The 27,682-nt window shown below is 44.9% G+C and overlaps 1 protein-coding gene across 1 annotated transcript; it reads right to left on the bottom strand.

The window, feature by feature from the left end:
• Positions 1-690: 690 nt before the first annotated feature.
• gcn1 (GCN1 activator of EIF2AK4) lies at positions 691-26,768 on the bottom strand. Its single transcript, XM_069701554.1, has 57 exons — positions 26,717-26,768; positions 25,473-25,575; positions 25,318-25,381; positions 25,053-25,184; positions 24,541-24,649; positions 24,337-24,435; positions 23,902-24,036; positions 23,634-23,811; positions 23,467-23,541; positions 22,978-23,106; positions 22,845-22,895; positions 22,303-22,401; positions 21,338-21,511; positions 21,083-21,235; positions 20,868-20,960; positions 20,690-20,765; positions 19,670-19,829; positions 19,370-19,559; positions 19,135-19,259; positions 18,267-18,445; positions 18,065-18,158; positions 17,844-17,957; positions 17,552-17,750; positions 17,300-17,452; positions 17,015-17,196; positions 16,799-16,879; positions 16,011-16,154; positions 15,744-15,868; positions 15,302-15,491; positions 15,125-15,195; positions 13,947-14,112; positions 13,639-13,833; positions 13,271-13,517; positions 13,050-13,171; positions 12,293-12,407; positions 11,906-12,085; positions 11,458-11,678; positions 11,298-11,366; positions 10,992-11,130; positions 10,693-10,889; positions 9,961-10,103; positions 9,743-9,860; positions 9,427-9,642; positions 9,147-9,311; positions 8,119-8,280; positions 7,923-8,015; positions 7,648-7,791; positions 6,848-7,117; positions 6,622-6,735; positions 5,855-6,085; positions 5,566-5,759; positions 4,925-5,039; positions 4,433-4,529; positions 3,695-3,843; positions 3,063-3,173; positions 1,961-2,182; positions 691-1,422 (listed from the first exon to the last, which is right to left on the bottom strand). The coding sequence occupies exons 1-57, from the start codon at positions 26,732-26,734 to the stop codon at positions 1,297-1,299; spliced, it is 8,016 nt and encodes a 2,671-aa protein (XP_069557655.1). The 5' UTR covers positions 26,735-26,768; the 3' UTR covers positions 691-1,296.
• Between the last annotated feature and the right edge of the window lie 914 nt (positions 26,769-27,682).

The raw sequence follows: 27,682 nt of genomic DNA, 5'->3' as shown, positions 1-27,682 counted from the left end.
CCACCTCTCGATGCGTTTTGAATCCGATTTAAAAAAAAAAAAAATGCCATATTTCATGTTTTGTTTTTTGCCATTCAGACTTTCAAAAACGACTCCAGGTACAATCCAGATATGACCAAAGAACAGACGAGGCTGCCGGGCTGCGACTGGGGTTTTTATGGTGACGTGAATGTGTCCACCTAGGACACATCGAAGGACCACCTGCTCGACTCACGTCCTCGATCAAAGAAATATCCTGTGATTCTGCCGAGCTAATCTGTACAGGAAGTAAGAGAGATTTAACTGAACTGATGGCTACAGAGAAGTAACTTACACAGGCTGTCTACCTGATGCGTGTTTCATCAAAGCCTCGTCTATGTTTAGTTTTTGTTTACTTTATTTTAGTCTGTAATTTCTGTGGAAGAGGCCCCGCCCCCTTCACACAGCTCCACCGCAGCGCAGAGCCCGACCCTCCCAAACCCGCCGGAAGAACTAAATCATTTGAGCCTGAACCAACGGGATCGGACTGGGCCCGACGGTTCAGATTGCAAATTACAAACGGTTCAGACATTTGCGAAAGAGAAACCTGTTACATTTACGTTAAAACGAGGCTCGGACGAGCAGAGATGTCTCTCCGTGTTAAGAGGCCTCTCGGTGACCCCCGACCCCACCTCTGAAGAAAAACATCTGTCCAATATTTCACACACCACATTATGAAATCAAGATCTTTTTAATTTTTTTTTATTTTTGCATTGCCTTTTTACAACTGTATCACTGACATAAGAATTATTTGTAGTCTTGTAAGAGGCTGCTTTCCCCACACAACTCGCACAATAAAGTCCAAATAAAAGTCAAAGATAGGGGGGGATTGTTTCTTTACGGCGGCGGCGGCGATGCTTGAAATCATTTTGGTAAAATAAGTAGCAAAACACTGAGATATCCCCAAAAAAAAAAAGGAAAAAAAAGAAAAAGATTTGGCATAGTGTTTTCCTAATGCAGTTCGGTACAGGAGAATAACCTGCACACCGCAAGATAAAAGAAACAAGTTATAAATTGGGCTTAAGGGCTGCTAAAACAATGAGAAAGATAAAGGAAAAATAAAATAAAATAAATTTGTCGGGGAATACAGTATGTGGGGGGAGGAAACCAGTCGAAACACTACTCGGCCTCAGCCGCTGAAGGGCGACAGTGTGTGCGTGTCTGGAGGGGGTGGGGGGGGGGGGGTCGTCATACACCGATGGTTTGTTTATTTATGTCAGTCAAGCCTGCTGTTGACGTCTGCGGTCGCCATTTCGATTGCGTAGTCCCGCTCCTCCATCATGTTAGGATGGTGTCGTCGATCTCTTCGTTGGAGTCCTGGAGGCTGGCGATTTTCTTCAAGGAGCGGCGGTGACACTCCGACAGCAGGTCGTTACTCGCGGAGTCCAGGATGGCAGTCATACTCTGAAACACACAGAGGGGATGAAGAGGTTAAAATATATATATAATAATAATAATAATCATCTTTATTTGTGTAGCGCCTTTCATACGAGCAATGCAGCTCAAAGAGCTTCACAGACAGAATTACATGCAGTGTTTCACATAAAAACAGATATAAAGGAACATTTAGAAATAAACAAAATGAGATGTATATAAGAAACCGATAAAATGCATAAAATTAAACCCAAACAAGAGTTAAAATATAAAATGAGCACTGTGCATTTCGAAGGCGCGGTAGTTCGAAGTGCGAGAGAGCTTCAAGAGCAACTAGCTGAAAGGCTTAATGTAAAGAGAAATGTTTTTAACTGAGCCGATATCTAACAGCTGGTTTTTGTTTCACATCTTTGGAGAGCAGCTGACAAAAAGCTGAATCCCCCAATTTGCTTTCTGCTGTTTGCTGGGAAAAATAAAATAAAATAAATAAAATCATAGAAAAGTGTGTCCCTTTATTATGTCAACGTAAGAGCGTTTTTATTCCCCCCCCCCTCCCCCGGAGACTCACCTGCATGGTTTCGTCGCCCTGGCGGAGTCGCAGCAGGTTGACGATGGTGTGCTCGCTCTGCGCTCGGACGCTGGTGTTCTTGTCCTTGGTGTTGTCCAGCAGACTCTTCAGCAGCGGCTTGACGAGCGCGACCTCCATGGAGGGCGGAGACGGGTCTTTGAACACCCACCAGAGCACCCGCTCCGACACCAGCCTGATGTCGCTGGACTGGTTCTGGAGACACTGGCGGGGGTTCAGACGGACAGACGACGGAAAGGTCATGACGGAAATATAGACCGGTCAAAACAACAACAAAAAAACTAAAACAAAACAAAAGTACTCGTCAAATCAGCAAATTATTTTTGCAGGTCGAAAATTCGCATCCGGTCTGAACGCAACGTACAAACATGTCGTGGCTTTTATGTATTTATTACCAAACACACCTCGTATCTGATGTCTATCGGTCCGACGTCAGCTGTCATTATGAGATTTTTAGCGTACAACTATTTGCTAAGTTTTGAGCTGATCACAAAAAAATTAAAAATTATTATTATTTTTTTTTTAAATCACCAAAAACACTGCTTTTTGAGGAATGGAAAAAAAAAAAAGTATGAAATTATTTTTAGACCGCCAGAAAAGTAATAAGGAGAGACTTCAGCTAGAAAAAATGAATGACTTAGAATTTCATGAGAAGTTGAATGGGAGTCTATGGACATTTTTTATTTTTTAGCCAACCTCTAGTGGCACTCGGTGGTATTGCAACTTGAGGCACTTCCGCATCAGCCTCATTTTTCAGACCATGAGGCTACGTCCACTTCTTATACAGTCCGTGTTGGAAACAAATGATGCTTGACTTCAACATCATTAGCCACGCCCCTCTAGTCGCTGATTGGTCCGGCCTTCAGAGGCTTTATATCAACGGGGTTTCCAGAGAACAATCACAGCAAAGACAATTGAAGCAGTTAAGAATAGTCAGGTGAAGCCCGACTAACAATAAAGATCCTTTCAGTGACTTATTGGGAACTCACTTCCTCACTCATACAAACACTCACACATGCAAAAAAAAAAAAAAAAAAAGCAGAAATGGATGATTATGAGCGTGTTGAAACGGTTTCTGTTTCACCTTCACAAACTGTGTGATCATGCGCTGTGAAACGGTCGTGGCTCCCTCCGTTTTGAAATGATGCCTCATCAGGAATCCCATTCCTCGGATCCCACTGGTGGCGATGGGAATCTGGAAGAGGACCGGGGTCATGGCGTGCAGTGACACGGATGACGACAAACGGGATTAATTATGCTACATTTATTAGATTATATACATTTGACAAAACTTGAGAAAATAAAGGTATTGTTTTTATTGAATTCATCTGATTAAACTAACTGTTGAATCTTAGAAGTAGTTGGTATAATCTGCAGCACTCTAACAATGAACAAAGGCAACAGTCAGGAGACAGTTAGCTTAGCATAAGGCCTGTAAACCGAGGAGCCAGCTGGTCTAACCAGTCTATCCATCACCTCTACAGCTAATTCATGTTTTTTTTTTTTTTGCTTCCATAAATTGTGGTTTTTATCAGTGGGTTGGACTACTCCCTGGTTTACCGCGCAACCAGCAGAAACTTCAGGAAGTCCAAGACATTGCTACAGCGTGCAACTCCTAACATGTCAAACTATTCCTTCTAAACGGCGGGTTTCTAAGAACCGTTTGTGAAGACGTGCTCTCTCTCTCTCTCTCTCTCTCTCTCTCGCTCTACTCACCCTGTCGGCGGTGGCGTTGGTTAAAATGGTTTCCGTCACAGTATCGTAGTACTCCTTCGCGCACAGCTTCTCGGGCGCGCACTTGACGGCGATGGCGAGCGCCAGGCTGCGGCCGTGACGCACCATCCAGTCCACGCCGGACACGTCCGCTGGAAGGGGGGAGAGGGGGGGGAGGCAAGACGGGGCGTTAAGCTTTTCATCACGAGTAAAAGCCCGTTTTTTTTTTTTTTTTTTTGGACACTCGGGAGTGAAAACGTTAAATTCCTCGACTTTCACAGAGTAAAAAAAAGCTCAAATTCAATCACCTATAACGAACAACGTTGTGCTGAGTAGACAAAAAAAACCCATTTCATGTCTAAATATGGGAATACAATTTTTAATTTGTAATTAGCTCCTTATTAAGCTCCATCGTCACTCTGTCAGTGAACATTAATGTTACCAAGCAAACACACTGACAATAACTAACGTTACAGCTACATACTGTACACGGACAATATTACATGTTAATAAATGGCGACTAACATCTAAACATGTAAACAAAAATGCAAACTTCCATATAAAAAAAAAAAAAAAAAGGAGGAGAAAAGAACACTTCCTTAATGTAAATACATATCTCATAGGAAGCATTTAGGGGCCCGTTGATGACATTAAGACCGAAGAGACTAAAACTACACACGCACACATGTATTTTTGTTTGACTTCAGAGACGTGAAGGTGAACCCGTGTTGAAATACCGACCCAAGACGTGCTGCAGTAGCACACTCTTCAGCTCCTCCTCCGACAGGAAGGCACACAGCTCACCGATGCAGCCGGCGGAGGCCATACGGGTTGCATCCTGCGTGCAGACACGCAGACAGACAGACGCGCGCACACACACACACACACACACACACACACACACACACCAGACAGTTCTGCGTCATATATTCTCAAACCACTTTTTTAGAAAACCACATCCTCTAACCTCGACTTCCGTTTTTCTACAGTAATAACTGAGAAAGCGACACCTACACCCCCCTCAACCCACCTCTCCCACACACACCCCTCTGCGAAACCTCTTTAAGTGCCAATACATTTGGTTTCATTATTATAAGTTATTTCATTTCTTTAGCAGCTATTACAAAAATACTGAAGTGGGGAAAAAGAAAAAAAAAGTTGATGTGTGGCCAAAGATTAAAAAAAAAAAAAAAAAAAAAAAAAAGAAGAGGCGTCCCGCTCCTCCCGTCATACCTCATCGTGTCCCAGCATGCCGAGCAATGTGGTGGTGATGTTCTTGCGGATGGCCGGGTCCACCTTCGATCCGGCCCCCTGGATGACGAACCTCAAGGCTTGAAGCATCGTCTCCCTGCGAACGCAAACAACGAGAGTGAAAACAAAGAACCCTAAAAAAAATTTTGGGACACAAACAAGTAATTCTTTTTCTAAAACAGAACTTTATAAAAGAGTGACAGATGACGTGTCCTGAGCCGGATGTTACAGAGCTAAAATTTTTTTACTTGCAAGTGCTCTCTGGTGGCCAAATTGTGTAATGTATTTACTATTTTCAGAAAATCCCAAACATAACTGCCATTTGTTATGTGATGAGCTAATATGAGCCTCTAGTTAGAAATATTTTGGCACAAATGTGAAAAGCAATAACTGTTTTTCTTTCCCCGAGTAAAACATACAGTAAATAAGACGTGCTGACACCACGCAAACCTTATTTTGTGACACTTAAAATGAAACAATATCTGACTTTGAAATTTAAAAAGAGAGCTTCATCAAATTTCTGTCGCTTATTGCTCCGATTTCAAAATTTTGGGGAAGTAGAATAACTCGGCTATTATTTTCAAGCGCGTTAAAACAACATTTAAAAGGATCGAGTGTCACACCTGACGCCGGAGTCCTCGGCGTTGCGGATGGCGGCCAGCTGCTCGGTGAAGAGCGGGTCCACCTTGGTGTGGATGGACACCAGCTGGCCCAGAGCCTCGGCAGCCCTCAGCCTCACGCCGCGGCTCGTGTCCTGCAGCGCCTTCAGGAAGGTGGTCTGCAGCTGCGGCAGGAAGGGCTTCAGGGCGATGCCCACCTGGAAGAGGAGGAGGAGGAAGAGGAGGAGGAGGAGGGTTAGAGCTTTGGATCGCCAAAGATGCCGTTGGGCGATCTGTTTTAGCGGATTCGGACCTTGGCCAGCAGCAGGGTGAGAGTCTCCAGCAGAGCCGTCTTCACCGTCCAGGCGAAGCGGTCTCCAAGGATACGGATGAGCGGTCCGGTGATGTTGATGACGGAGGGCCGCAGGGCCTCCGGAGAGGTCAGCTTGATGACCCCTCCCAAAGCTTTAGCCGCCTCCTCTTTCTGCTCGGGGCTGCCGGTGAGGACGCCCTCTCGGAGGACCGGCAGGATGCAGGTCACACCCTGCGCAAACAAAGAGGGGGGGGAGGAAATGATGAACAGGGCTGCAACTAATATTATTTACATTCATAATTGATCGGTCTGTGAACATTTTGTGATTAACTTCTTAATTGCCGAGTCAACAACGGGTCATTAATATGTGGATTAAGGTACATTTGTGATTTTGTAGAGCACAAAGTGACATATTCAAATTGCTTCTATATTTTCTGAACAGTCAAACATCCAAAGATGTTAAATTTACTGCGATATACAGCAGAATGCAGATTCTGCATTCACAAATTGTTGTGTGGGACGAGGCATCAGTCCAAGTCTCTGACCTCACGTTAGATGTCCAAATGTTTTGTTGTTTAGTTTAAAGCAAGAATAAACGACTGCCGTGATCTGATTTTGGACTCTTACAACGCGTGACATCGTATCTGAAGCCCTGCTAAGATGTTATAGTTTAAAAGAAGTTAAAAGTTGTCATCGTCTGAGAAGACGGGAGCCGAAGGGAGAAAAGGGGTCCGGGTTGTTTACGGCGTCCGGAGCGACCTCCTTACCTTCTTGGGCAGACAGAAACCGGGCAGGTGTTGACCCTTCACGTCCGCCGCCGCCGATCTGATGTCTCGATGCAGATCGTCGATGAGAGCCAGCTGGCTGCTCGCGTCCAGTTTCTGCAGAACAAAATGAAAACCGAAGGTCACGTTCACTCTTTGATTCAGAGACGATCCTCAATTTTGTGTTCGCAAACGAGAGGCAAATCTCGCGCGCCTTCTTCCGACTCGCCTTGGTGATGGCGTTGATGGCGTCCCAGCTCTGAACCAGCACCTCCGGGTTGGAGTCGTTGAGGAGGCGGATGAGGCCCGACAGCAGCATGCGCGTGTGGGCGCTGTAGTCCAGGCGGGTGCGGGCGAAGTAGGCGTTGAGCATGGTGGCGGCGGCCTGCCGGAGGCCCGAGTCGGCGCCTCGCGTGGCCTCCAGCAGGTCCTCGATGATGATCCGCTGGCCCACTTCGTCCTCCACGGAGAGGATCACCGTCTGACAGCTGCACAGCTCCTGAAGCGAAGGAAACGCACACCGGCATGGTTAAAAAAACAAAACAAACAAAAAAACACTGTTTAAAAACAAACGAGGAGCAGAATGGAAGTTTCAAAATAAAAGCAAATGTTGCCCAAAGTCCTTTAAATAGATTCAATAATTTAATTGGTAAGGATTATCATGGTAATTTAAGACTGAATCAATTTCATAAAAGCCTATAATATCAGAAAATTATCAAAACGGTTCATGTCGTGCTTTTGAAAGCAAAAGAAGAATATTAAAAAACGATTATGGACAATGGAGATTAAGATTCTTCTTTTGCTTTTAAAAGGACGACATGAAAGGAAAGCTGCTGCTGTTCAGAGGGGAGTTAAACCTGCACTGTTTGTGTAACAATGGCAGGAGATATTATATTTTCTAAATATAGACCCCAAAGGGAGCATATGGAGAGAAAATATATATATATGTATATTAAAAAAAAAGGGCCCAATATGGAGCCGTGCGGGACTCCACAGGAGCGAAGAAGAAGAGATCTGAAGAGATTTTACCCGCGCTTCGTCCTCCGTTCCGAGCTTCCCTTTCAGGGAGGAGAGCAGGGCGGGCAGGATGACGCCCAAGTGTCGAGTCAGCGCGTCTCCAGCCACAGCGGACAGGAAGGCCAACACTCGGGTGTTCACAGGAGGAGCCGTCAGCTGGTACGACAAGCGGAGCACATTCACTTTATTAGATTAAAAAAAAATCTAGATGAAATTAGGTAGATTAAAAAAAAAAAAAAATTTAAAACATGAAGGCCTAAGAATAAAAGGAAAAACCGACGTCGTACCTTCGGGACCAGGTAAGGCAGCACGGAGCGACTCTTCACCGCCATCACTTGTTTCAGGCCGTCCAGAGCAAACTCGGCCGTTTCGTCGTCATCCTGAGAAAAAAACACATTCGGAGCGTTTAAAAAAAATAAAATAAAAAAATCGGACGGTTTTAAAATCCTTTCGTTATACGTGGTTTTTCAGATCGTCCCTCACCAGCTGTTTGAGCAGGGTGGGCAGGATGTCATCCAGCGCCTGGTGGCCGATGGTCGCGTGGAGCTGCTCGAAGGTTTTGGCCGCGGCCTCTCGGACCTCCTCCAGAGGGTCGCAGAGAGCCTTCCTCACGGTGGGGACCAGCGACTCGGAGAAGACGAGCACCTGCAGCACAAAACGCCATCAGCCTAATGAGGTGTTCAGTCTATTACAATTACAAAAAAAAACATGAGACCAATTTGTTGACAATCACAATGGAAAAGTTAAATATAAAAATGTACACCTTGATATTCAAACACTTGGAAAAGTCTTGTGGTTTTGAATCTACAAAATTAATGCAGAACAGAACAAAAACTAGCTTCATGCTTTGCCGTCACTGTGGAAACCTTTTGTGTGGAGATTTAAAAAAGAAAAAAAAGTAGCATTGGGTTTTATTCATTATATAAACTAGTAAAAAAAAATTGTTTGGTAAATCAATACTAACTAACTTGGCGACTTTGTTTTTGTTATTAAATTCTATGCAAACACTAGTTACACCTGCTATAGATATATATTAACTCATCTAGAAGATTAAACTAATGTGCAAATATTTAAAAAAAAAGAACAAGAAATCTTAATTTTAGTGTTTTTTTAATAATTAAAATAATTCTAATCAGTGTTTCCCCAACCAGTCGCCCAAAAAACAAAACAAAATATAGACATAATCATAGAACTGGAGTTACGTCCAGTAACTTCTGTTCATTTACTTTTTATTCATGTGCACCCGCTTCATTTCAGCTCAGTTCGAGAGTCGCTCATGCATTTCTTTCTGTCACTGAACTAATTTGTCTGTTTCTCTGGAGAGTCTGTTTCATGAGTTCATATGTTTAAATAATTGTTTAAGCAATAAATGCCCCAAATTAAGCTACCGACGTATAAAACCTTGACCTCGCACCGCTGAAAACGAGCCCAGAATATATCTGCATTTTCAAAAAGCACCCTGACCTGTAATGTACCGAAAGCAGTAAGGATGCCGTGTCTGCGTGACTCACCGCGTCTTTGCTGGTGGACTTCATGATCTCGCTGAGGCCGATGCAGACGCCCTGCCTCTCGTCGCTCTTGTCGGAGCGCAGCCCCTGCTCCAGGATGGGGATGATCTCGGGGAGGATCTTCTCTCCCAGCTTCCTCACCAGATCGCCCAGCGTCCGAGCTGCGATCTAAAAAAACAACAACAACAAAAAAAAAACACAACGTCAAAAACGTCTCAGCGTGGGAACTTTCACACCCAGCAGGGATGAAAACGGGGTAACGGAAGCGAGAAGTGAGTCGTACCGTTCTCTTGTCGGGGCAGGTCGACGCCAGGAAGCCCAGCAGGAGCGTGAAGAGGGTCGGCAGGATCTCTCTGAGAGTCCGGGGCGTGTTGGACACCACGATCTTCCACACGTGGAGGGACGCCTGTCGGACCACCAGCTGGGTGTCCGAGCGGCCCATGTAGAGCCCCGAGAGGACGCGGTTACGGCGCTCGCCGCCCAGAGCGGAAATGATAGCCTGGGACGGAGGTCAAAGGTCAGCAGTGTGACGACAAGCATTAACCTGGATGAAAACGGCGCAGGATTTTGCCTCGAAGAAAACCCAACGTTATTCGTACTTTGTTGGACGCGGCGGTTCCGAAGTTGTCGTCCTCCGACGCCGTCTCCGTCGTCATCTTGCCCGTCACACCGGAGATGTGGAACAGCAGATCTCCCAGCAGCTGCACGGAGCTGAACCTACGGGCCGACAAACAAAACGGAAAACGCATCAGTCAACGTACGGGGTGACGTTTATTTGGATCTTTCTGACACGCGTTATGTCGTTTCTACATCCGACCTGATTCTCCACAGGTCGTCGAACAGGCCTTGTTCCAGCTCGGGCAGCAGCAGCGCGATGGCGGTCTCGGCGTACATGCTGACGATTCGCTGGCCGGCTCGCAGCGCCGTGTCTCTCACGTACTCGTTCTCGTCGGCCAGAGCCTGGAGAGGGAGAAAGAAGAAGAGGAGGAGGAGGAGGAGGAAGATGAGGACTTAGCTGCATGATGATACACAGTAATCAAACTGACTGGAGCAGCAATCTTTCAGATTTCAGATCAATTTAGAATCCCTTATAACACCACCGATAGGCAAGATTTTGCCCTTTTGTAAACCGGTTTAGGATTAAATAAATCTGTCTTTTTTTTAACTTTGGGTTGTGACCACTTGAGCCCGGTTCTGTTGGAGGTTTCTTCCTGTTAAAAGGGAGTTTTTCCTTCTTTCTGTTCGAGGTTTTTTTCTCCCTTTAAAAAGGACAGGTTTTTTTTTTTCCCCCTCCTAGTTTAAGTGGAAATTGTTGAATTGTTGTTTCTCACTATAATGTTGTAAAGTTCTTTACTGTGTTGTTAAGTGCCTTGAAATAAACTGTGTTGTGATTTGGCGCTATGTAAATAAAAATGAATTGAATGTCTTCAGTGCACAATAACAGGACAGTGATTTAAAATGTACATCTGGCACCGTTGCTTTCGATACACATAGTTGGAGTTAAGAGTCGTACTTAAATGGTACAAAAACAAATGTGAGTGGCCGGTACCTTGAGAATGCAGGGGATGATGGGCCCGACGTAGGGCGTGAATCTATCTCCGAAGGTCACCGGCAGGTAGATGAACAACATGATGTAGCCGTCTCGGACGTGCGACGCGATGTCCACCTTGCTGGCGGTCTGCACCACGTCGGGCATCAGCTTGTCCAGCTTCTCCACGCCGAGTCCAGCCATCACCTCGGCCAGACCTGAAACAAGACCGACACGGGAGATATTCAGCGACTCCGTAATCGAGCGGACGACCACGGCTTAAAAAAAATCCAGAGCGGGGCGGGAGGAAGACGCCGAACCTTGCGCGGCTCCGGAGCGGTCCACGGAGCTCTGCTCCGACGCCAGCGTCTCCATGAGCCACGGCAGCAGGTCGTCGAAGCAGGACTCGCCCATCCCCTTCACCATGGCTCCCAGGGCTTTGGCTGAGACGGTACGCACCTGGAGGAGAGGGGGAGGAGTTTAAAACACACACACAGCATATGTTATGACCGTGAAAGTGTTTTTTTCACACACACACACACACACACACACACACACACACACACACACACACACACACACACACACACACACACACACACACACACACACACACACACACACACCTCAGGCACCGGGTCCAGCAGGGAGGCCTTCAGCCCGGGGATAACGCTCGGCAGGTAGGGCGACAGGTCCTAGAAGCAGGAAAACACACCACACCGTTATTCATTATTTTTTTTAAAAAGAAGTCTTTGGAGGAGCGGGTCGACTCGTAGCTCCGGTTACCTTCTGGTCAGTGAGGGAGTACATGTTGCCGATGATCTGAGCGGCCATCTTGCGGGTGTCGGTGGAGCGGTCCTGGAAGGCCCTCTGGACGATGGGCATGATGAGGGCCAGGGAGGGCGCGTCGATGAAGTGGACGAACTTGGTGTCCAGCAGCGTCTGCAGGCACGTCTGGGTCCTCCTGGACGGTTCGGTGAGAGCGTCCAGCAGGATGGGGGTGATGGCTGACAGAGGAACAACAACAAAGAGGTTAGAAATTACTCAGAAATCCTCCAAAATGTACTATATTAAAAACAAGCATAATTTTTTTTTTATGTTGGATTTTAATTTATGTCTGACAGACTTAAAACATTTCTGGAAACATTCCTGAGGGAGTAACTACATGATATTTACAGAATTTTAAAAAAAGTAAAAAAAAAATGCACATTTAGTGCCAGGTGAACGGACTCACCCAGGATCTCGGGGTTGCGGATGACGGAGCCGATCTGTCGGAGGGCCTGCTGGCCGGCCTTCTGCACCTTCACGTGGGAGTCGGTCAGCACCTCCGTCAGCTTGGGCACGATGCTGGGCAGGCAGGAGGACAGCTGCTTGGGCGCACAGTAAGCCATGGCGCCCAACAACTCCACGGAGCCTGGGAGCAACGAGAGGAGAAGGTCATTTTATAGGATAGTAGATATTTAGTTCAGTAAATGTGCAGCAGTATTTATGATTTCCTTAGCTTTCTAAACAATATCCAAACATAGCAAAAAAAAAAACAGAGTTAATCTAATTGTGTTTCTTCCACCGCCACTTTCCAGACCTCCCTGCGAACCCTGTGTGCTTGAAGTGAGTTCCTCACCTGCTTTAGTCCTCCAGGACTCCTCCTCCAGGGCCACCAGCAGGGACGGGAGGACCAGCTTCACGCCGTGGGCACTCAGGTTCCTCATCACGGCTTTGGCGCAGTCATCTGCAGCCTGGAAGGAGGAGCAGGCGTGTTACAGCTGCAGTTATAACGTTCGTACCAGTTTATTGTGATCGTCGGTATCAAAAATGTTGGATTTTTTGACATCTTTAAAAAAAATTGCGATGTAATCTGCTGAGTATTAAAGTGAGTTTTTTTGCAGTAAAATTTCAGGAATTCGAAAAATGTTCAAGTGGAGAAAGGTTTTTTTTCTTTGCACTACATGAAAGAATGATATGTAATCAATTCCTGTGATAATACTAATAATTATGCTGTACATCACAGAAATATTTCAGTTTATTTGATTTAATCTTTTATTCAACTCAGAAAACCGCAGGGCTCAAAGTTACAAAAAAAAAAATCTCAAAAGTGACAGCGCTCTGACTAAGAGATACTACAAAGGCTGAATCAGCTGTCAAAACAAGAGCTTTAAATGCTGTTTAATTCATGTTAATTTAACACGTCGGCCCACGATATGCAGGTCTCTCATTTTAGCATACAGTAATATGTAATCACTTCATTTGATAATAAGCATTTAATTCCCGCAAAATATCGTCACTTCTGGGTTTTTCAGCTTTTTCCGAGTTTTATTTTGGTGACGAGAGGTGAAAGCGAGATATTAACCCGCAGTGCAGTTGGGACACGACCCGCTCACCTCTCTAACATACTGGTTCCCGTCTCCGAAACAGAGCAAGAGGTGCGGCAGCACGTGGACCACGTACGGCTCGAACAGCTTCCCCAACATGTTGCACAGCATCTCGAAGGCAAACAGAGCTCCTGCAAGACGCAAGACAGATGTTAATCTGGCAAACGAGGGTGTGAAACCCCAAAAAATAAAACCAAACAGTCCGGCGGCGGGTTTGCATCCTCACGGACCTTCCCTCCGCCGGAAGTTCTTCTTGTCCTGGATGGCGTCGGTCAGCGTGGCCATGATGTCCTGCTGCTTGAGTGCCAGGATGCCGAGACCTTTGACCAGGCCGGCCAGCCCGTACGCCGCTCCCTTCCTCTCCGCGTACTTGTCGCTCTCCAGCAGCAGCTGCAGCAGGTTCCTCACGATCCCCGCGGCGTCCTCCTTGATGGCGGGCACCAAAGGAGGCAAACAGCTGGCCACGGACTCCTGGACCTGGTGAGGGACGAGAGATAACGAGGTGAGTTCTTTCATTTTGTGTCCGGGAGCGTCGGCCCTTTTGGAGTCCGGATGAACGAGGAGGTAATAAATATTCCCCTCTCGGATTGCTGCTCACCTGCTGCGAAGGCGTCGACAGCGCGGTGATGAGCTTGGCCATGATGGGTTTGACCTTGGGGTCGTTCTTATCCAGATGTTTGGCCAAGGAGCCCATGAGAATGACCACGCTCTGACGGACGGAGTCGTAGCTGGCGTCCTGCGGGGCGTTCTTCAGGAACTCCTCGAACACCGGCAGCAGGGAGCTCACGTTGTCCTGACAACGTAAAAAAAAAAAATTTTTTTAAAAAAAGCCGGGGCAAAAAACATTTAACGACATCTGGCTGCAGAAAAAAAAAAAAAAAAAAGAAAGAAGAAGCGAGCGGGTACCTTTCCGTGCGTGTTGAGCGCCGAGAGGGCGCCGTCCAGCATGCAGCGCCGCACCTCGGTGTGGCGGTCGTTCAGAGCGTCGGGGACGAAGAAGAGGAAGAGCGGCGTGACCTGGGATTCCTCCAGGTACTGAGACAGCTTGTTCAGAGCCAGAGCGATGCCACACCTGAAGGACACGTGTTCATTAAAAAAAAAGAAAGAAAAAGAAAAGAGCTCGGTGCACAATAACAACCAAAAAAAAAAACAGCTGAATTTCATTTACAAATACTCTAAGTTTATGGTGTTTAGTATTCCACTGTATCAATGGAGAGAGTCATACATTAGATGTGACATAAATTATGCAAGATGAAAAATGCCAGTCTTGCGATCGCAATAATTAACGCAAATTCAAGCAATCGCTGCAAAATTTGCAGGAGCTTGCAATTTTTTTTTTTTTTTTTAACTCCTGCGATTTTCCAGCAAAAAATGTCGTCAACAGAAGATGTGCTGGCTTAAAGTTTGGGACATAAAGTCTTGTCGAACAAAAGCTCGTTTTAGTAACAAAAACTCTCCTTTACTATATACAACTCCTCATTTCCAATCAGAAAGGCTCTGCTCCTGTTCTTCTATTCAACCAAATAAAACTCTTGCATTACTAGCGGGAAATGTGGTCTTCACATTAAAATGTTCTTATTAAATACTCATTATCAAATGAAGTGATTTGCATATTTATTCCTTTATCAGGTAGTACTTACAATTTTTTGTTATTTTCCTCCAGACTTGATTATCGCAACGCGATAGGGGAAAAACGTGCAACGACTGCAGCCGATACAAAACGCTGCAAAAACATGAACCAGGCGAAGCAATCTTATGACTGTAAATCCATGTTTTAGAGCTGATTTTACGATGTTACTGCTTGTTTTACTACATCTGCAATCAGCTGACTCTTTATGAGCCCGATTGCTGTTTGGGATCTTCAGACGAAACCTTTGAATCATTCCTGACTACCGACTTCTCCTCAAATGTGTTCGATGTGTCTCTGATTTCCAGCTGTGAAACTCCCGGCTGTCTTCTGAAGACGAACTTTTATTTTATGGCGCTGGTGGGTTTTGTATCGTGTCATCTTTTGATTATCTTATCTATATCTTAAGTTGCTGGTAAATGAATCAAATGATCATTATTATTATTATCATCATCACCTGGCCTCCCACTGATCAGGTGGAGATTCGGAGATGACTCGTCCCAGACCATCCAGTACAGGCGGCGGCCTCTTTAGAAGAAGAACAACAACAACAAAAAAGATACACTCTTTTGGTTATTGAGCTTAAATTCATCCGGCAGTAAGAGAAGCTGTTTAAAAGTCGGGGAGGTCTTACATAGAGTTTCTGATGGTAGAGCTCGGTGAGCTGGCCGAGCACCGTGGCCGACTGGTCCCGGTACTGGGACACGGCGCTGGACAGAGCTTCAGCCCCGGCGGAGCGGATGGCCTCCTCGTGGTGAGTGACGTCTCCGATCAGCAGTGGGCAGAGTTCGGGCACCAACTCCAGACCCAGAGAGTCGTAGAGCCTGAAGAGGAACGCGAGAGACGAGACATTAACAACAGTATTTTTTTTTTCTCATTCTGCTTCACAGTCCAAGAAATATACAAGAAAAAGAAAAACATATTTTAAAACAGCATATGGAGAAGAGCAGAGTTCAAATTGACAGTATTTAATGGTTGAACGGTGGAATAATCGTAAGCAAAGTCAAGAAACGTTGATTTTCTGACCACAAAAACGTTTTCGTAGAAAGTGAGCGAGAAAGCTCAGAGTTACGTACTTTTCGGCCAAAGCTCGTCCCTCCTCCTCAACGTCGAACTTGGCGACCCAAAGCCTGCGCAGCAAACTCATCCCGCTGGTCTCCGTGCTGTCGGTCGGCAGGGCGAACTCCATCTCCACCAGCCCCTGAACGCAACACAGACGGTCACGCATGGACGCGCGTGCGCACAGCTTTGGTCGCAGGTTTTTACCGTGAAACGTGTTCAAACGTGCGCTCCCGTCGCCATTCAAAAAACGGCTTTCGTTACGACGCGAACGCGAGGCTCACCCTGAGGGCGGCGTCCCGCACGGAGAAGCAGGGGGACAGCAGGGCGCTGAGCAGGACGTCGATCTCCTGCTGCTCTGCCACTGTGCAGCCGTCTCCTCCTCCGGCGCTGGAGCACAGATCGGTCAGGCACTGAGACGCCAACACCTGACAACACAAGAGGGTGTTTAAAAAAAAAAAAAAAAAAAAAAGAAAAATGATAAAAAGTGTCAAGACGCAGGAGAGAAGCGGCGAGTCTGTCCTCACGAGGACACGGAAATAAAACGGATAAATAGTGCAACAGTCAATAGGTCACATACAATGAATGTATGCTATATCTGGAACAAATCTCTCTCTATTATCCTCAATCAGATCGATAAAGCCTTCAGCAAAGAAACCCGAATCGTACATGTCAATAATACCAAATGTATCATTAAAATTATACTTTTTTTTTTTTTTTTTTAGTTATTTTCTGTGGCTTTGTTGTTCGGTACCATCACTGTTATTATTATTATTATTAGGTTACTTTATTCTTTGTGGAGTATGGTCTCCTTTCTTTGTGCGCCTAATTATTTCACGTCTTATTGTTTGTATATTGTTCATTTTTTTGTTTCTTTTTGTGTGATATCTCGGTTTGTGTCTGCGTATTTTTGCACGTTAAGGACCCTCCCTGAAAACCAGATGGTACGTCTCAAGGGGTTATTCCTCGTGAGGAATTTCCTATAAATCTAGTATGTAAACACGTATACATGCATAAAACCTACGTGTATATAAATCCTACGTTCCTTAATGAACTGTTAGTTGTCGTTTACCTGAAGTCTCGGCGTGGCTGTGGAAATAATTCTGGTCAGCAGCAGCAGCATGTTGACACGAGGGAGCAGCTCTGGTCCGTTCTAACACGCACAAAAAAATAAATAAATAAATAAACAGGAAATGAAGCCGTTCGACTGTTAAATAAACGGCTAAAACAATTCGATTCCCATCTTTACGTGCACTTCGCAAGACGGAGAAGACGCGCGTCGCCGTACCTCGTCGATAGTGATGTCGTCGGCCTCGGTGTCGGCCCGCAGCTGCGAGTGTTCGTTGACGACCTGCAGCGCTTTGATCATCGTGTTCTCCGCGTCCTCGTCGCCGCCCGAAGACTCGCGGAGCGTCGCGTTGAGCAGCGGGAAGCAGAAGGAGAACGCGGGAGCGGAGAGAGGAGTCACGTCTGATGAAGTTAGAGGAACAAGAGAGCGGTCAGGATGAAAAAAAAAAAAAACTAAAACGGAGACCGTTTTTTTTATTTTTTTTACTTTCATGATTGTGCTCACCGCCCGTCTTGCCCTCTCTCTGCGGGACAGTGTAGATGTGCAGCAGCATCACGGTGCGGGTGGCGGCTGTGTCCAGCTCCTCCTGCTCCCAGGCCTCGTCCAGGTCGCACTCGGGCTTCAGCAGCCGCAAAGTCACATGACCCACCAGCACAGCTGGGAGGACAGGAATAAAAAGTGAAGAGTTAAATACTGAAAAGAGAAGCCGGGACGAGAGCTGTGTCGATTAATAAGACACCGAGACAAGGAATGTACCCAGAAAGTGGAGGTGTTTGGGCATGAGGCACACGCCGATGTCCAGGAAGACCTGCTGGATGCGCGGAGCAGCCAGAGGGGACTGGAGGAGGGGCATTAGGACCTGGAGGACGGTGGGGAGCTCCCTGGTGATCTGAGCGGGTTTCTCTTGGAGAATGGCCTCCACCAGACCCACCACGCTCTGCAGCTCCACATCCAGCTGGAGGACGAAGGAGGTCAACAAGGGAGAGAATTTAATAAAACACACGTCACACTGTCAGGCTTTAAAGAACTGATTCGGTGGCTTTCGTACCTCTTGCAGTCTTTTCCGAACAGCGGACTCCCTCTCCAGCTGGATTTGCATCATTTCCTTCTGTTTGCTGGTGAGCTGCACCTCCTCCTTGATGCCTTTTTTCTTCTTTAGCTCCTGCCAGATCAAACAAAAGGGAATTTAAACAGATTTAAAATGAGTTCTTGATATTAACACGCGTTAAAACAACAACAACAACAACAACAACAACAACTGGAACGCACCTCCTGTAACTCCTGCTCGATGATCTGCTCCTTGTAGGAGTAGGCCTTGTTCTCTCGCTTCATGTTTACTTTCTTGGTGTTTTCCTTCTGGGCACTGCAGGAAGTTTACAGGTGGGAGTTAATAAAAAAAAATTAAAAAAAAAAAAAAACCCAAACAGGAAGTTGAGAGTTCAGAAGTCCGGCAGGTTTTGTGTGCGTTTACCTCTGGAAGATGCTGTTGTCGTACAGCTCTCCGTCGGGCGTCTGCATGATGGCGTACTCCTCCCTGGTGACATGAAGCAGCGCCGGTCGGGAAAGTCCGTCGGCGACGTGAGTGATCACCCGCGGCAACAGCTTGTTGGGGGAGAGGCCCGAGAGGGCGCCGACCGCGTTTCTCACCGCCTGCGGAGGAACACCACAACGATAAATATTCAGACGGTGAATGTGTAGAAACTGGCGTTGCTCGTCGGGATAATAAAAAAAAATTTTTTATCCGTGACGCTGACGTGGATGAAAGTTGAGGAAAAAATAAGGCGCAAAACACCTGGTACGACATTTTATTGCGATTTATTTTATTAGCCACGAAAAATTATTACTATAAACTGATTTTATATGAAGATTTTCCTTCACAGTGCAAAATTAGCTCAGATTTTTTAAGTTTAATTTTTTTTTTAACTGATTTTATTTTCCTTTCACATAAGACACATGAATTTAATGTCTCTTTGACCATATTTAAGCGTGTTTTCTTGCTAGTTTCCATTTAAATATAAAGGGCTAATTTTAAGGTAAAACAATTATAAGTATTATATTCCATTTCTGCCAACAGCTCCTCACAATTCCTCCACACCGAACCTTTAATGTAAACTTGTGTCACGTTGAAAGTAGTGCAGAAATGCTGCTTGTGCAAAAAGAGTTTATTCGGCCACGAGACCAATAACGCAAATCTCACATCTGGTATGTAAATAAAGTTTGATTTTAGATTTTTTTTTTTTCTTGTATATATATCATCAAAAATTCCGGTTTCTTTACAGGTGTCATCAAAGTGTGAATAAATCCTGTAAATAGAAAGATACGCGTGTTTCACGTCTGACCTGGTTGTCGGCGTTGACCTCCAGCAGATGAGACAGGATCGCCTCCAGGTTCTTCTCTATAAACTCTTCGGCTTTGATGTTCATGGAGGAGAGCAGGACGGGCCAGATTCCGGGGCGAGCTTCAACTGGAAAAGACACGCATGACGCGAGTGAGATCACAAACACGTCTCCAACGGACCCCGAGGGTTATTTAAACCATCTAAAAAAACACAACAATTCGGAGAGCGATTCGTACCTATGGAGGGATGGTGGGCGACGATGAGGATTTCCATGGCCAGGCTCTCGGCTTCGGCGGGGTCGCCCCATTGGCTGGCGGAGGAGCAGACGACGCACAGGGCGTCCAGCAGGACACGAGGGGGGACGTAGCCGCGCCCCACCTCGGTCAGCTCGCCGGATTCGGTCACCAGGACGTCCTGCGGTAAAACCTGAATGACAAAAAAAAAACACAAATTTACAAATGGGAGTTAAAAAAAGAGAGAAAGAAACTCAATACCGTGGATTCACAGGAGGCCCGAGTTGCGTCATCAGTGTGTACTTTGTGTTTGTTGATGACCACCCGCAGCTCTGCCAGGAGGCCGTGGGCCAGACTGGAGCCGCCCAGCGAGGAGAGCAGCTTCCTGACGGTCTGCTGCGCCTTCTTCCTGACGCGCCAGCTCCGAGACAGCACGACTGCAACCGCGGCGTGATGATACATCCTGCAGAGCGCGGCGACAGGTGGAGGAAAAATGTCAGCGAAGCACTGAGGGAGGCGGTGAAATCAAGACAAATCTGTGCATCAAGCGGAAGTCCAAACAGAAAATAGTGCACACGCGTGTAACTTCGTCCTCACTTTCAGTTTTTGTTCAGCATCCTCTCTTTAAAGTAAATCTTCTATTAAACGCAAATTAAGCATTTTAGAAAATGAAGCATATAAAAACGACACATTTTAGCACCTTAATCATAAAAAGTATTTTAAACATGCAGCGTTTAATTCGTGACAACATGATAATTGCTGTATAATAATAATAAATAATAATACATTTTATTTATATAGCGCTTTTTAAAAAGTTAAAATGATTAAAACAACACAACAAAAGTATAAATCAGACAATAAACACATTAAAATCTGCTGATAACAGTGAAAAGCAGCTTTAAAAAAAACAACAAAAAAGCAGTATTGTAATTATAACGCATGTAAGAGCTTTTTTTTCATGAGCATTGTTATTTCATGTACTTGGGCTTATTGATACAGTCAGTGTGTATGATATCAAGCATAATTTAATTATTAGAAAATCTTGTGTCCTTGTGATAAACCGCATTTGGAAAGCAGTTTAAATACCTCCCCCCAAAAAAAATGCATTTCTAATACAATTTTATTATTTGTAAGGAGTAAATAATGATGTAAACAGATTGATTAAAGAGTTGGTTCTGTGTAAAAAAAATTACGAGGTAGATTCCCATAACAATTTTAGCACCAAACAGCAACAACGGTAGAAAGTTTGGAAGAAGTAATTTAGCCCTTTTTGCTGGTTTTACGTTATATAGTTGCTGCATTGTATGATCGGAAAAGACTCACTGTGATTTGCTGGTGTTGAGCCTGTGGGCGTGGTCCAAAAACAGCCTTTCACAGAGCAGCAGCACTGTGAGCAGAGCTGCAGACAGAAACAAGCCATCACTTTAATGTCTCTGCCTTTTTAAACCCACTTAGAAGTATTCAAAGCTGGTAAAAAATAAAAATAAAAAAAATATCGTACTTTCTTCGCTGCCCTGGGAGAGGAACTTCTCTGTGGTGAAGAGTGGCTTCTTCTCGTCTAACACCAGGTTCCAGAAGGTGGCGAACTTCGCCTCTGCAGAGACAAAAAGACAAACAAATAAATAAATAAGTCACTTTTTCGACTTCAATGTTAAAAGTTCTCTCTCGCAAGCTCCGTAAGTGAGATTGAGAACATTTCTGGAACAAAAGAGTCACCAGCTTGCGTCTCCAGCAGAGCGAGTCGACTCAGGAGAACGGAGGCGGCCACGCCCTCCGCGAGGAGAGCATGCTGGGAGTTTTGGGCCAAGGCCTTCTCGACCGTTTGGAGGAGTAAAGGCACGAGGTCCGAGGCCACGGCCAGAGTGTCGCCTGAACACCGGGGGGAGGAGAAAGGAGACGAGAGGTCAGACAGAGGTCAGAGGCGCTGGACATTAAAACGTGCGGTGAAATGTCGCCCCCTGTAGGACGGACCTTTGAAGGCCCCCAGCGCGGCCTGCAGGTAGGCGTGTCGGACCAGGGAGGTGGAGGTCTTGAGGGTGAAGGCTTTCTTCAGCCAGTCCAGCAGAGCGGAGGGAACCTCCACGGTGAGGCGGCTGCTCCACTGAGAGAGCACCGACACGGCGTGCACCAAGGTGCCCTCGTGAACTAAAACCAAGTGAAGAAAGGTTAGAATAAAATAAATTTAAAAAAGAGTTTCCAGCACCAACACATACACTTGTATTACAGGCTCTGAGATAAAACTGACATGTAGAAGAAATTTAAAATGTACAATTCATACTATATTTTTTGATCCCCTACGTGCAATAGTTATGTTTTTCTTTACATTTCACTGTATTGGTCAAGTTGGATTTATTTATTTTGTGTGTATAGCTTCTTGTATTTGTACATTGGTTTGTACTTTTTATTTTAATTTTTTACATTTTCCTATATATCTTTCTTTTTTATTCTATTTGTATTGTATTCTTAAGCTGTTGTGATCAAATTTCTGTCACAAATTTCCCACAAAGTCTTTTCTCATCTTAAGGAGAGCACACTGTAAAAAAAAAAAAAGAAAATCTCTGCCAAAATAGAAGGGGAAAAAAATCCCACTTAATTATAGGAGATAATGAAATAATTATGAATTCAGTTTCTTTGAAATCTTAATTTAGCACGCTGAAAAAATGAAGGCAAAGAACAGGAGAATAAATCACTAATTTAATACTGAACCCCGGTGGAGTAGTGTAGAATTAAGCCTTGAAGTGGATATTTTAGAGACATTCTCCTTGTATTTAATTACAAATGACTCAACGATACAAGTGATATTTACCAGAATGAATTCAAATGATCTGCCTGAGAAAGAACACTAAATAATCCACTTATACTAAAAACAAAACCCATTCGATATTAAATCTAATTATGAGATTATTTTTCTGGGTTAAGATCCAAAGTGTCGATACCTTCTTGTTGTAAAAAGGGGATGAACATCACGGTGACCGCCGAGCTGAGAGTCTGGCTGGAGGTTCCCGACACGGCGTGACGGCTGCAGCTGGAAATCCCTGCGACAGGACGGGATTGGATTCATTTTTATTATCGGGTCGTAAACGAACAACATGCCCGGGGCAAACAGGCGCACGAAACATGGTTAATAAAAAAAAAAAAAAAGAAGAAGAAGAAAAAAACAGAACCCAGAACGACATACATTTTCTAATGATTTCCGACAAATAAAAAAAATCATGATGCTTTTTTTCCCCCAAACTTCAGCAACAAAAGGTAGAAAATTAAAAGTATTAAAGCCGAACAACTGTTCCTTTCTTTCAGCATTTTTATTAAACATCGATATTCTTATGGATTCATTCTCATTCAATCTGCCTCTTTCACCGGTTCAGAGGACGGACTCCTGTTCTCTACTGTGCTAATCAGGATCTTTGATTTCATGATATCTTTTTGAAATTTTTCTTTATTGTATCTTGTTGACAGATAATTAAAAGAGGCCTCTTACCTGACAACACACTCATCTTCTGGGCAACAACTGTGAGTTTTCCCTCAGAGCCTGCAACCACAAGAATTATACTTCAGTTTAAAAAACAAGATCAACACAGTATTTCAGTCTAATGAGAAAACAACGAGTTCACCTCCGAGGATCTTGAAGAGGTGCGTGACGATGTCCTGCACGGCGGTGGGGTCGCTGCACTGCTGGGCCAGGTTCTGCATGGCCTGGACCGCCTCCTCCATCAGCTGGGAATTATTCGCTTTCAGCTGGCCTGAAGCACAAACGTACAGCAATAATTATGCTAAATAGAGGGTTCTTTTATTCTTTATTATTATTATTATTATTATCAGGTCTGCAGAGTCGGTGACATCTTTTAAATCTCATCTTAAAAACATACTTTTATCGGAGAGCCTTTTCTGCTTTTGGTTGATTTTTCTTTTATAGCCTGTTTTAATTTGTTTTCATGGCTGTTTTATACGATCATCGTGTCGTTAAAAGACTTGTTGGAATTCACTTGTTTTGTTTTAATGGCTTACTTTAAGTGAAGCACTTTGTAACTTGAGTTTAGAAAAGTGCGATACAGATAAAGTTTATTATTAAGATAATAATCAAGCATCAGCTGAATACTTACTTGCGATGGCCTTTCCGATGTCCATGGCGTACTGACTGAGGTCCAGAGTGACGGCGGACAGCAGGCAGGAAACGGCTGCAAAGACATCGAACGGCGTTATTTTAACGGACCGCGTGAGCCTCAAACGTGCGAGTAGCTTACGGTGAACGCGGTAAAAAGCGTCTCACTCTGCATGGCGTTCTCCGGGCTGCGCAGCATCGTCTTCTGCAGCGTCGGCAGCAGCAGCTCCTTGAACTCCGAGTGCGACACGTGACGCAGCACGGAGCCGCTCTTGTCCAAAACGTGCTGCTGAGGTTTCGTCTTGCTCATCAGAACCGATTTCACGTACAGGTCCAACATGGCGCTCTGGAGAACAGCAGACACACACACACAAAAAAAAGGTTGTGGACACTGGATCTCGACTGATCCTCGTTAATAATGAAAAATAAACCTCACCTTGTGCTTCTCGATTGTTGCTTTGTCTTTCTGAGCAGAGCAGAAGTCCAAACACACGCCCAGCATGGCCAGAGTGGTCGGGCTCTGGTCCAGAGTCAGCAGAGTGCTGATGTACTGATCCACCAGTCCAGGGTTCTGGTGAAGACAATCACACCGTCAGACATTTTTTTGTGTATTACAGCTGTTCTCAAATCACAGATTATGTTGTTTATTGTAATAAAAGGCTTCGTTCTAGACGGCATTTAGTTCTAAAACGGACTAAAACAGGATGTGTTTTGTGTTATCGAATTATTGTATGTTTTTTTTTAAATCCAAAATTATTTTAATCTGATTTTGAACAGACAATTTGAAAGCACATAAATGCTTCTTTTTCTGAAAGTAGATCTTCCACTCTAGAAACATCAATGTGTGTCTCTGCGTGTCACATGTACTCACATCCTCCCAGAGGTGACTGAGATTCTTCAGACTGGACTTCTGAGCCGTGTTCTTGGCTCCGCCCACCACCTCGGCCACGAGAAGGCTCTGCACCTCCACCTGGAAAGCGAGGCGATACCAACAAGCAGTAAGTAAAAATGTGAGGCAAATCCTTTGTTCATACAAATAATGTTATTTCAGTTTAAAATCGCTGCCTTCATTGACCATTTTCTTCCAGACGGGTCCTTCTCTCTTCTCTGGGGCGGAAAACACGGCGGGGACGAGGAGGCAGGTCCACGACAGGCCGACGAAGGAGGCGGAGCCTGAGCACTTACTGCACAGATCACGAGGCAAACGTGAGAAGGAAGAAACAACCACGACAACATTCAACCAGAGACGGGCTCGTCATGTGTTCTCATCGAATCAGTTGCTTTGTTTTTTTTAATTTCCCTTTAAATCCAACTATACGCATAACTTTTTTATTTTGCCGTTTCAAATTGGTTGATCGTGTTTCTTATTTTATAAAAACGCTCGTCGTAATAATTATTGTAATTATAGACGGCACTCGATATAATTCTTGCTTACAATGCCGGTCAAACACAGGCTGAAAAATTACAGATGTCTAACGCTGACAGATGAACCTGTTCTCTTCTGAGTATCTCTGGATGGAGGAATTAAATCAAGTCGTTAGAAATGTCAAACTTCACGGGTGAAAAAGCGGCGGGTCCGAGCGGTACCTCGGATCTCCATTTCTGCTGACGACGCCGCTGTTCAGCAGGCCGTGGAGGAGGCTGGTCACCAGGATGTCGGGCTGCTTCTCAGCCAGCTGCCCGATGACGGAGAGCAGCTCTCTGCGCGATGCAGCGTCCCTGAGAGGCAACACACACACACACGTGAACACAAAAATAAGGTACGAACACTCGGAAACGAGAATCTTATTCTGCGTCTCAGACGGGTTGTTTTTTTTTTGTTGTTGTTGTTGTTTTTTTTACAGAAGCCTACCGATATCTGTGTGGAGTGAGACAGAAGAGTTTGCATAGTCCTTTGATGGCAGGCTCTGGTAGCTCTGAAAGAACAAAAAAACAAACATTTTGGGTTATCGTTGACTGAAGGTTTAAACTAGTTATATTATAGAGCAGAGAAATGAAATAACTCACCTTTGCCTTTGATGCACTGTTTCAGGTCTCCGAATATCTGCTTGCGCTCCTTTATGCTGGCTGTGGTCACGTTGACGGCAAATTTCTTCAGCGTGTCTGAAACCTGAAGTCACATTTTTTATTTTTTATTTCATTTCAGTGACGCCGACAGTCCGAACCGAAATATCTTTACGTTTGTGATCACGTGAGACAGCTCGGCGATACGATCGATAGTCCGGATCATGAGAATATTCTGCATATTTCTTAAATGCTCTAAATGACCGACGGTACCCGATACTAATTTTTCGGCGCCACCTCGGTCGAGGCTCTGCGGGCGACGTTCAAAGACGCGAGCTTCCACAGCGTCCCCGTTTCTCAAGTTTACCAATCAACAATTTAGGACTTTTAACGTTAAAACAAGACGTTTGCGTCCCGTTCCTCCTTCGCTGGGACAGTTAAGCTTCAATGTCTCATCAGACGTCTTGAGACTCTGCAGCCCACGAGTGTGTGAAGCCCGGGGGACGTGGCGATTTTGCAAATACTGACCAGATTTGTTGCCGTGGTAACAACAAAAGGGAGACGAGTGGCGCCGTACCATCAGGGGGTGAAATACAGGGTGACAGCATCATATTTGGGATCTTAATTGTTAAGACACACAATGTGTGTGTGTGTGTGTGTGTGTGTACAAAATAAATAAATATATTGGAAAAAAAAAAAAAGTAAAATGGCAGTCGACAATGAAGAACTGGTGGTCGACAAAGCACAGGAAACAGTACCGACTGATGACTTTTTTTTACATATTTAGGACACTTCAAAAGTCATCAGGTCCCGAAACGACACCTGGCTTATTATTGGGGGGCGTGGCTTAGCCACCGCGTCATCACACACGCGAAAAGATGCTTTGCGCTTTAAACTCGATTCAGAACAAAAAGGTCAAAGTACCGGACGAGTCAGTACAGAAACACGGTCCTCCGTCCGCGACGGCGGGTCACCGGGAGCTCCTCCTCGCAGCGGCAGCTCGGTGTCCTCGAGCCGCGCTGACGCTACGTAGCACCGAGTTAGCAACCGGCTAGTTAGCCGCCGCCGCCGCTCGCGGACTCCTCGCCCGGGTTTCCCCACAACGCCCCAAACACAACAACGTGACCGGGGGGGGGGGGGGGGGGGGAAATCGGCACTCAGGATACCGCGAATTTCGATGTCGCTTTAATTTATTATCGTTCTCAAAGCGAATAACGCGCGATTCAAAAAAATCCAGTCACACAAACCTGCGTGTCCGCAGCCATCTTGCCGGTCTCGTTGCAGGAAGGACTTGTCGATATCACTTCCGGGTCACGTCGGCGACGTCACCCTCTTTTTTTTGTTTCTTTTTTTTTTTCCTCCACATTTTAAATATAATCCATATATTCAACATAACCTTAGATGTTTTTTGGGTTTTTTTCTATTTAAATTGTACCCTCGCACTCAATCGGTTTAAAAATAAATTATAATTAATGGTTTCTGCACAACTGTGTTGTGTTCAAAATCTATATCTATATCTATCTATCTATATAGCAAACAAAAAATGGTTGGTTTGGGAAAATTAAAAGAAAATGAACTCCATTAAAACAACATTTTGTACTGTTTGTCCTTTACCCTTTGAGTTACCATTAGATAGAAATATAAAATAGCTTGTTTCAGTCTTTTTGTTCTGCATAAGAATCACCAAGACATTTTTCCCAGTTTATCTTTTGTTAAAGTAGGTCAGTGAGTCGGGAGCTAAGATTCACTGAGAAAAAAAAAAAAACTGCAGTATTTGTTACAAAACAGGTTCAATAAATGTTCTCTTTATCTCCAAAAGGTCAAACTTGAAAGGAAATCTGCTCTTCGGGGTTAAGTTTGGTGTCACTGCTGGGAAGAAAAAAAACAACAACAATGCCTTCGTCAAGCCATTAAACCTCAAAATAAACTGTATTAAAGAAAACGGCTCTATTTTAATCCATGAACAAGCTGCTGTCAGTGAGCTATTGGCTTGGTTCATCCAGACGAAGAGGACCACTGAAAACTGAAACTGTAGGATTTTTGTCTTTTTTGGGGTAAAAATTTTAATTTTCCTCCAAGCACCAAAAACTAAACTCCTTTAAACAATACGTGCACCATTGTATTATTATGGCAGCAGAAATTTCACAACCAAAATTATCCCAATTCATCCCAAATTGTATTTATTTATTTTTTGTGTATAGTGTGTGTGTGTG

Source organism: Brachyistius frenatus, unplaced genomic scaffold (assembly GCF_029030835.1).
Source record: "Brachyistius frenatus isolate BFR_SWC_R1_liver_20210118 unplaced genomic scaffold, ASM2903083v1 Contig_37, whole genome shotgun sequence".
Classification (NCBI taxonomy): Eukaryota; Metazoa; Chordata; class Actinopteri; family Embiotocidae; genus Brachyistius; species Brachyistius frenatus.
Note: the sequence above shows the minus strand (reverse complement) of the source record. Positions and strands in the feature narration are given on the sequence as shown.